Genomic DNA, 11058 nt, shown 5'->3' with positions numbered 1-11058 from the left:
TTTTCTTCATTTAATCGTGGTTTTAAGCTGCATCTGTTGGGCCCTTGAGCAAGGCCCTTAAGCCTCACTGCTCCAGGGGCACATCATGACCTCAACCTGTTCTGTAATGTATACAGTATGTGACAAAATAAAAGGCTTCTGCTTTTCCTGTAGCTTTGACTTCAAGACTAAAAATCAGGCCGGTGTTTTAGCTGCTAAATGTCAAACGTAAGCAGATGAGATACTGGACATCATGGACACAATCCAATCTTATTTGGTTTTCGACATGCACAGCTCTAACAACAATAAAGACAACAATAAACATGCTTGCCAAGACTTCTTGGTTTGGCTGAAGAACATAGAATGTTCAGCACCGGTGTTGCATTTCTGGTGGACACCAAAAACACGGATCTTCTGTTCGAGCGGACGGTTGTGGCGCTGGAACCGCTTACAGACTGAATGTCAGCTTGACGGTTCACATCCTGGTCATACAGTGTAATAGTTGCAGGGAATGTGTATTATATCTGTGGTAATATGAACCGTTAATACCAGAAAAAAAAAAAAAAAACAATTTCCATACGTGAGTATGTGCACATGAATTTATTTATTAATTCCTTCCTATTATCTGGTGAACTTGGTTTAATGGGCCAGCCTATCTGTGTGCACCTGCTTCCTCTGTAACCGTATCGCAGCGTGCTAATGGCCGAGCACTGACTGATGATTGGCTGCTCAGCGTAGCGAGTCTGCGCTTCAATGTGCTCATTGTGCGAGTTTAATCTCAGCGGTAGCAGCGTTGCGTCGGAGCTCAGCGATCAGAAACACCACCTGTTCGCACACACTCATTACTGGCTCGCTCGTAGTCGCTCCTAATCAGAGCAGGTCTGCAACGTTACGATACACACACACGATTACATCATCACTTCACAACATCTCCACGTCAACAGCCACAACAGTGGCCTAGCGTTAACAATGTCCACTTTTAGCTTTTCACTCTTTAGACTTCTACAGCCGTATTCAATCCTGTTCCATTCAGGTTTGTTTGTACAGCGCATTTAATAATAGACGGAGTCACAAAGAAATCCAAAAATAGATTTAGATCCATAATGAACAAGCCAGAGGACTCAAGAGGATCCTGTGTTGATACTATTTTCAGTGCCGTGTATTGTGACTTGGCAATGGACCGTCTAATGTAGTTGCTGAGATCAATGGTGGAATAAACTGTTTTGTTTTTTAAATCCATGTTGGATCATTCATAGCAGCAGAAAACCAGGGACAATTGCAGAAATAGAGCTTCAGGATGAACAGAACAAGCTTTTTTTTAAGCAGCACTTAAAGATCCTTGCTTAGAATTTGTTCATAAATCCAACTATCTGCGCTGGAAACTTACAAACAGCGATTTTTTATTAAATATTAAAAAAATATTTTCCCAAATATTTTTGCCGTTTGTCTATAAATGCTGCTTGTTAACGACAAGATTTTAAGTACATTTATAGGATAAAGGATCGATTTCACATATTCTGATAACGTAGCGTAGTTAGATCGTTAGTTTATTCATGGATTTCCAGTTTAAAGAACTTTATTTCCTTATCGCCTGTTGAATAGCTCTAGAAATAAATGTGATGAATTTTAAAAACTCACTGTTCTTAAATATAGCAAAACTCTAGAGCACGATTGTAGAATTAATTCATCACCTGTTGAGGATTTCTCCTTATTCAGTCTTGCTGATTTCTGAAAGTTTTCAGTGGATTCAGACCTGCTCTAAAATGCTTGAGTCTTCATTGTGGGATTGGATTTTAGGACCCTACAACATTTACATTTATGCAGTGTGAATTACTGGGCGATGGGTTAAGGGTCTTGCTCAGTAGCCCAGCGGTGGCAGCTTGGTGGACCTGGGATTTAAACTCACAACCTTCCGATCGGTAGTCCATCACCTTAACCACTAAGCTACCACACACCCCTACAAGGAGACTCGGTACATGCCAGAAAATGTCCGGAAATAGCTCCTGACTTTTTAACGAGTGGGCAAACAGCATATAACCACAGCAGAACAAATCATTTGACCTTCATAGTTTTATCATATAGATGAATTTCAAGCCTGTTCTGCGTGTCAGTGGAATTTTAATGTATTAACAGCTTGATTCTGGACAGCTTTGTCGGTTGTCTTGTTTGACGGCGTGTCTGCACTGAATACCGAACACTGCTTGCGAGCTAATAGGATGAATGTCATCATCTCAGTCGAAGCAGGTTGAACAGAAGAAAAAAAAACACGTCTCTACGATTTACTTTGTATTAATATCTTGTACTCACTAACCCGCTCCCCTTTGATGGAAAAACCAGGAACGATCCAGACTTTCGGAAGTCTGTTCCAGACTGTTCTGACAAAGCACGGATCACTCTTGACAATAAGCATCTGCCATGTTTCTCTCTATCTCTCTCTCTCTTTCTCTCTGTTTGTCTTTGCCTCTCTTCTTGTATCTCTTCCAAACTCTCCCTTTTTCCGTCTCTCCCTTCCTGCCACTCTCTCTATATTTAGGCCCCTTCTCTCACTCTGTCTGTCTGTCTCTCCGTCAGTGTAAACAATACTCTAGCAGTTATTAATTGAATGATGGTGTGTACACTAGCAGGCGCTGTGTGAATGGGACAGTGTGTGTACTCGACGTGAGTGTGTGTGTGTACTCGACGTGAGTGTGTGTGTGTGAGTCGGATCAGTTCCCTCTGTAACGGAGGTGCAGCCTGTTGCTCGGTGTGTGTTTATAATATTTGGACCCTGAGTGACAGTTTGTTCTTTTTCTCGTCCCTGTTTTTTTTTTGTGTCCTTCCTTCTCTTTCGTGTGTGAAAGCCACATCAAAACCGTCACACTCAGCTCAGTGCGCTCTCTGTTCTCCACATCAAACGCTTCTCCTGTCTCACCTTCTCTGAACCGAGCAGCGGGTATTCATCAGTAAACACAGCGCCGGACACGATTTTGAGTTTCTGACAAGAGTCGGCTGCTATAGCTGTGGTGTGAAGGAAATGGAGAAGGAAAGAGATGGTTGTGACTCAATTTGTTGACTATTCTCGACTGTTCACTCTGAAAAATACTGGCAAATGTATAGGAAAAAACATCCAAGTAATGCAGTTGAGTTGTTAACTAACAAAAACAGCAAGGAGTCCGATCAACGATTTGTTAACCAGAGGAGGAGGGGCTTATAGCAAATAATGGACAAAACCAACATGTTTAGCGAAGCAAACTCCGTCTCACGTCTGTAGCAGTTAATACACCATAGTTGTGAGTAAAGCACTGAACGAATTTTTAATACCAGTCGCTAGCATTTTGAATTGCTGCTTTGCTAAGCATCTAAATTAGCGGCCTGCTGCTATGACAGGTTACTAGCACTGATATCAGCTAGTTCTATGGCGCCATCTTGTGCTATAAGCTACACTATATTTCCTAACATGTCTGCTTTGAGGATAGTTCGTGGGCAAGATCGCTAACGTCTTGCACGGCTATGACCCCTTTAGCATTCAATCCAGTGATCTCTCTCTCTTTGTTTTAGCTCATAAAATATCTGCTGGCCCCCATTACTTACTTTGAGTGTATGTTTACACTGAGTATCTATCTATCCATCTCTCTCTCTCTCTCTCTCGCTCTCTCTCTCTCTGTCTGAGGTGTATTTAGGTCAGGCATGAAATGATCAAAAAGTGCCTGTGGTGAGACTGGATACTTTACACACACACACACACACACACACACACACACACACACTCACCCTCCTCCTGGTGTTGAGTACAGTTGGACATATTCTCGTGTCCTTAAAAGACCCTAAGAGTCGAAACTGTGCTGGATTTCCCCTACACACCCTGGTAATACAAACACACACTATCAGAGCAGTGAAGGAAGTGTGCTTTAGTACATTTAGGACAAAACCAGAAAGTCACTGGATCAAATTCACTCTTAGAAAGTTTAGCTGTAGGGTGTGTATTTTAATAGACAGACCCTTTTCTTCTTCTAACAATAATAATAAAAAGAAGAAGAAGAGGAAAAATAAGGAGTATAAGAGCTGCTTCGCTTAGAATTCAAGCTGCACACTTTAGTCCCACACATGACTCTGGCTGTATTTCTGTGTTTCAGGTGCAGTATACGGACAGACAGACGGACACAGAGTTTGTGACATATCTCACTCTCTCACCCGTTCAGATGACGTTCCACGGCATTGGGAGCTCCATACAGGCCAGCCATGACCAGGTACCTGTTTATATACTACTGCTATATCAGAGTCACTTCATCTCAGAGTATCTGTCACTACACCAGAGTCACTTCATCTCAGAGTATCTGTCACTACACCAGAGTCACTTCATCTCAGAGTATCTGTCACTACACAAGAGTCACTTCATCTCAGAGTATCTGTCACTACACAAGAGTCACTTCATCTCAGAGTATCTGTCACTACACCAGAGTCACTTCATCTCAGAGTATCTGTCACTACACCAGAGTCACTTCATCTCACTGTATCTGTCACTACACCAGAGTCACTTCATCTCAGAGTATCTGTCACTACACCAGAGTCACTTCATCTCAGAGTATCTGTCACTACACAAGAGTCACTTCATCTCAGAGTATCTGTCACTACACAAGAGTCACTTCATCTCAGAGTATCTGTCACTACACCAGAGTCACTTCATCTCAGAGTATCTGTCACTACACCAGTCACTTCATCTCAGAGTATCTGTCATTACACAAGAGTCACTTCATCTCACTGTATCTGTCACTACACTAGAGTCACTTCATCTCAGAGTATCTGTCACTACACTAGAGTCACTTCATCTCAGAGTATCTGTCACTACACAAGAGTCACTTCATCTCAGGGTATCTGTCACTACACCAGAGTCACTTCATCTCAGAGTATCTGTCACTACACCAGAGTCACTTCATCTCAGAGTATCTGTCACTACACAAGAGTCACTTCATCTCACTGTATCTGTCACTACACCAGAGTCACTTCATCTCACTGTATCTGTCACTACACCAGAGTCACTTCATCTCAGAGTATCTGTCACTACACCAGAGTCACTTCATCTCAGAGTATCTGTCACTACACAAGAGTCACTTCATCTCAGAGTATCTGTCACTACACAAGAGTCACTTCATCTCAGAGTATCTGTCACTACACCAGAGTCACTTCATCTCAGAGTATCTGTCACTACACCAGAGTCACTTCATCTCAGAGTATCTGTCACTACACCAGAGTCACTTCATCTCACTGTATCTGTCACTACACCAGAGTCACTTCATCTCAGAGTATCTGTCACTACACCAGAGTCACTTCATCTCAGAGTATCTGTCACTACACAAGAGTCACTTCATCTCACTGTATCTGTCACTACACTAGAGTCACTTCATCTCAGAGTATCTGTCACTACACAAGAGTCACTTAATCTCAGAGTATCTGTCACTACACCAGAGTCACTTCATCTCACTGTATCTGTCACTACACTAGAGTCACTTCATCTCAGAGTATCTGTCACTACAAAAGTCACTTCATCTCAGAGTATCTGTCACTACACAAGTCACTTCATCTCAGAGTATCTGTCACTACACAAGTCACTTCATCTCAGAGTATCTGTCACTACACAAGTCACTTCATCTCAGAGTATCTGTCACTACAAAAGTCACTTCATCTCAGAGTATCTGTCACTACACAAGTCACTTCATCTCAGAGTATCTGTCACTACACAAGTCACTTCATCTCAGAGTATCTGTCACTACACCAGAGTCACTTCATCTCAGAGTATCTGTCACTACACCAGAGTCACTTAATCTCAGAGTATCTGTCACTACACCAGAGTCACTTCATCCCAGAGTATCTGTCAGTACTCCAGAGTCACATCATCCCAGATTATCTATTACTATACAGTGATACCTCGAGAAACGAGTGCTTTGACATATGAATTTTTTGAGATATGAGCATCCGAGCCGCCGCCGCCGAAACAAAGATCCCCAACAACCACGTGTGCTCTGTTTCCCCCGCCTCAGCTTTCTGCGTCTCACTCGGTTAAAGCCGCCTTTCCACTGCACACGACAAACGACGGCCGATAAACCGGAAGTCATTCATTTCCTATGGAGAGTCGCAAAGGCGCTGTGTGAGGTGCCGACCATCTGTGGATCCGTAATTTTCGGATCCGTTTTAAGCGTTGGATCCATTAAAAAATTTGAACTTGTGCGACTACACCGCATCTGATATGCCGACCGGACAGGTTTTTACTAAAACGACCGGCAGATGTTAGTGAAGAAAGAGTGACAAAAAAGGCAAAAACAAGTAAAGAGAAAAGCGATGAAGAAAAATAAGCAAAATTAATGTAAAGAAAACAGAAATTGTAGCAATTAAGTTCAGTTAAGTTAAGAGAATTTCAGTTAAGTTCATTAATTTTAGTGAAGTTTAGTTAAGATCCATTTAAGTGTAAAGTAGCATTAAGAGTGCGAGTAAGTGAACGAAAGTGAAAGTGTAACTCCTCCTAACTCCTCCGCCTGTTTACTCCTCCCTCAACACTTCCGTGCGCATCTTCCGTAAAGTAAAACCAGTTTATTTTTTTAACATTCTCTTTTATTACTGTATGTTTTTATACAACATTTGTCATTTATAAATACAGGTACTGTACATTTTTCATATTCAAAACATAAACAAAACAACTGGAGTGGAATTTTGCGAGCTGGAACGGATTAATGGGATTTCAATTAATTTAAATGGGGGAAAATGCTTTGAGATACGAGCAATTTGAGATACGAGCAAGGTCACGGAACGAATTAAACTCGTGTCTCGAGGTATTACTGTATTAGATTTGGTTCTTCAATTGTATCTATCACTATATGAGAGTCACTTATCCCTATGTATTTGTCACTAAACAAGTCAGTTATCCCAGTGGATCCAAGTGGATCCATCACTTTATCATATTCAGTTGTCCCAGTGTATCTATCACACTATCATATTTATTTATCCCAGTGTATCTATCACTGTATCAGGTTTAGTGATAGATACACTGGAATAAATAAATATGATAGTATTTAGTTATCCCAGGGTATCTATCACTGTATCAGGTCCAGGTATTCCAGTGTATCTATCACTGTATCAGGTCCAGTTATCCCAGTGTATCAATCACTGTATCAGGTCCAGTTATCCCAGTGTATCTATCACTGTATCAGGTCCAGTTATCCCAGTGTATCTATCACTGTATCAGGTCCAGTTATCCCAGTGTATCTATCACTGTATCAGGTCCAGGTATTCCAGTGTATCTATCACTGTATCAGGTCCAGTTATCCCAGTGTATCTATCACTGTATCAGGTCCAGGTATTCCAGTGTATCTATCACTGTATCAGGTCCAGTTATCCCAGTGTATCTATCACTGTATTAGGTCCAGTATCAGTATCAGGTCCAGTGTATCTATCACTGTATCAGGTCCAGTTATCCCAGTGTATCTAACACTCTATCAGGTCCAGTTATCCCAGTGTATCTATCACTCTATCAGATTCAGTAATCTGTTTGTCTAGCGCTCTATCTGATTAAGTTATCCCAGTGTATGCATCACTGTCTGATTAATTTATTACAGTATATCTATCATTCTCACCAGTTCATTGCTAGCCAACCAAAATATTTTTATATCATCTGATTAGTTTCTCTTTAATGCCATATAAAACAGCTTGAGCTACAGTACACTAGTAGACATTAAGTGAACACAGTGAAAGAGAATGTGTAACAGCCAGCTGAACTAAAACATAGTTTGAGTTCATAAACGTGTGTTTTATTGTGGTGTTTGTTTAGATGGTTGTCACAGTGATGTTGGGATTAAATTTGTCCATATCCGTGGTCTCTGTAAGCCTCAGCATTTGATCACAACACTGACTCGGAGCTAGTGATTGGGACCACATTCCCATTGTTCTTAGAACTGGACAATAGCACAAAGTGTTACCATGACAACAATCACAGTGGATCTTGTGTAATTGACTAAGCTCATGAACAAACATGCGTGCTGGGATTGGTTGTGTTTATGCTGGGCCTTTAGCTGCTTTTTCACCGAGACCCTATCTCGTTCACTGGAACTAACAAACAAAGAAGCCATGCATCCTTTACTGGGACTGTCAAATAAAGAGGCCACACCTCCTATTCTTGGATTGACAAAGAGGCCACGCCTCCTTCAATGGGCCTGACAGAGGCCACACCTCCTTTACTGGGACTGACAGGCACAAATGTCACACCTCCTTTTATTTGTCCCTGCTTTTAATTTTCAAAGCAGTTACAGTAGAAATGTCACTCCAGTTTGTGTGTGTGTGTGTGTGTCTTTGTGTTAACTTGTTCATGCAGAAAATGTGACGCTTACGTTACCTAATCTAAACACGGGCTGCCCTTTTGTTCTGCCCTTCAAACCTTCCTCTCTGATGAAGTGCACATTCTGCAGAGGGAGCATTCACAGCCACCGGAGTCAAATTAATGCAATTTAGGACACAGCCTTGTTTTTACCAAGAGCAGCAGTGCATGAGTGCCTGTTAGAGAGGGTTTATTTTCTTCCTCCAGTCTCCAACATAATGGACAGATGTTATAATTATAATAATTCTGGCAAATGTAATATATTTCATGTACACACCTATACACTCATCGGAATATAACACTTATATTTATATTCATTTGGAATCTCTGTACAGTGTAGAAACAAACAAAAAATAAATTAAAGAGCTAAATTCCAGATTTCCACCAAGCTATTGTTTGTCAATCGGATATAAAAAGATCTTATTTTGTACTATTTATGTTCTAAATATATACTGCGTTCATAGTATTTATGTTAAAATCAGGATACTGAATTAGAAATATTTCAACAATGAACAACTAGAGATCTAGAAATCTAGAGCACAATGGCCGGAAGTCATTTAGCATGTAGTTAGATAAGGAAGTGAAGACTGACCAGTGTAGGCGTCTCAAACTGAAATGATCTGACTCCTGTACGCGATAGTGTGTGTGTGTGTGTGTATGCTGCAGGCACTCTGATAGTCCATCTTATCTGTTTAATTAGATGTATTAATGCATTGAAGGCCTGCGTGATAAACATTTCCTGGATTTTACAGATATGCTGCAGTTTCAGACCCAGTGGATCGCCATTTCAAAACAAATGAGCCACTAAGCATTTTAAGACAATAATGAGCGGATTATGCCTAAAATTTACAGCAGCGATCGGAGTGACCGCTGCAGCCGACTGCATGCCACATAATCCGTGTCAGGATACACGTAGAAGAACATACACACTTGGACAAAATTCTTGGTAGCCTTCGGTCAATGAAAGAAAAACTCACAATGGTCACAGAAAAAACTTTAATCTGACAAAAGTACTAATAAATAAAAAATTCTATGAATGTTAACCAATGAAAGTCAGACATTGCTTTTCAACCATGCTTCAACGGAATTATTTAAAAAAATAAACTCATGGAACAGGCCTAGACAAAAATGATGGTACCCCTAAGTTAATATTTTATTGCACAACCTTTTGAGGCAATCACTGCAATCAGACTATTCCTGTAACTGTCAATGAGACTTCTGCACCTCTCAGCAGGTATTTTGGCCCACTCCTCATGAGCAAACTGCTCCAGTTGTTTCTGGTTTGAAGGGTGTCTTTTCCAGACAGCATGTTTCAGCTACTTCCAAAGATGCTCAATAGGATTGAGGTCAGGGCTCATAGAAGGCCACTTTAGAATAGTCCAATGTTTTCCTCTTAGCCATTCTTGGGTGTTTTTAGCTGTGTGTTTTGGGTCATTGTCCTGTTGCAAGACCCATGACCTGCGACTGAGACCAAGCTTTCTGACACTGGCCAGCTACAGTTCTCTCTAGAATCCCTTGATAGTCTTCAGATTTCATTGTACCCTGCACAGATTCAAGACACCCTGTGCCAGATCCAGCAAAGCAGCCCCAGAACATAACAGAGCCTCCTCCAGCTTTGTGGAGCTTTGTGGCTTGTCAACATGTTGTTTGGCATATTCCAGTCTAGCTTTTTTATGATTTGTTTTCAACAGTGGTGTCCTCCTTGGTCGTCTCCCGTGTAGTCCACTTTGGCTCAAACAACGATGGATGGTGTGATCTGACACTGATGTTCCTTGAGCATGAAGTTCACCTTGGATCTCTTTAGAAGTCTTTCTGGGCTCTTTTGTTACCATTCGGATTATCCGTCTCTTTGATTTGTCATCAATTTTCCTCCTGTGGCAACGTCCAGGGAGGTTGGCTACAGTCCCATGGATCTTAAATTTCTGAATAATATGTGCAACTGTAGTCACAGGAACATCTAGCTGCTTGGAGATGGTCTTATAGCCTTTACCTTTATCATGCTTGTCTATAATTTTCTTTCTAATCTCCTGAGACAACTCTTTCCTTCGCTTCCTCTGGTCCATGATGAGTGGTACACACCATGTCACCAGACAATACAGTGACTACCTGGAGCCCTATATATAGGCCCACTGACTGATTACAAGATTGTAGACATTAGTGATGCTAATTAGTGGACACACCTTGAATTAACATGTCCCTTTGGTCACATTATTTTCAGTATTTTCTAGGGGTACCATCATTTTTGTCTAGGCCTGTTCCATGAGTTTATTTTTTTAAATAATTCCGTTGAAGCATGGTTGAAAAGCTATGTCTGACTTTCATTGGTTAACATTCATAGAATTTTTTATTTATAGTACTTTTGTCAGATTAAAGTTTTTCCTGTGACCATTGTGAGTTTTTCTTTCATTGACCGAAGGGTACCAACAATTTTGTCCACATGTGTACTGTGTACTTGTTGATATGATGAAGTTTTTTGTACGGAGATTTTTTAGCCTTTTGGTTTCTCAGTAACAAGCTGTTTGTCTTATTAACCTCCAGAGAGAAAGAAAAGAGGGTGGTGAGGAAATAACCGTTCATACTTTGCTTGTAGTGGAAAAATAAGCATGTCACTCAAGTTATTTTTACTGTTACTGGGAAATATATCAAAATATCCATCTACTGTAATAACAGAATGAACGTCCCATTGTGTAGAATAAAATATAGTAAAAAAAAAGAATATAGAAATATATACCTGCTCTGTA

The 11058-nt window shown here is 40.8% G+C and overlaps 1 protein-coding gene across 1 annotated transcript in view; it reads left to right on the top strand.

Annotated features, from left to right (window-relative positions):
- The window catches only part of stau2 (staufen double-stranded RNA binding protein 2), a 73120-nt gene that overhangs the window by 40902 nt on the left and 21160 nt on the right, over positions 1–11058 (top strand). Inside the window, exon 13 of the mRNA XM_060861445.1 lies at positions 4092–4205. Coding sequence (XP_060717428.1) covers positions 4092–4205 — 114 coding nt within the window. The remainder of the gene's footprint in view (positions 1–4091; positions 4206–11058) is intronic.

This window comes from Tachysurus vachellii, chromosome 25 (genome assembly GCF_030014155.1).
Source record: "Tachysurus vachellii isolate PV-2020 chromosome 25, HZAU_Pvac_v1, whole genome shotgun sequence".
Classification (NCBI taxonomy): domain Eukaryota; kingdom Metazoa; phylum Chordata; class Actinopteri; order Siluriformes; family Bagridae; genus Tachysurus; species Tachysurus vachellii.
Note: the sequence above shows the minus strand (reverse complement) of the source record. Positions and strands in the feature narration are given on the sequence as shown.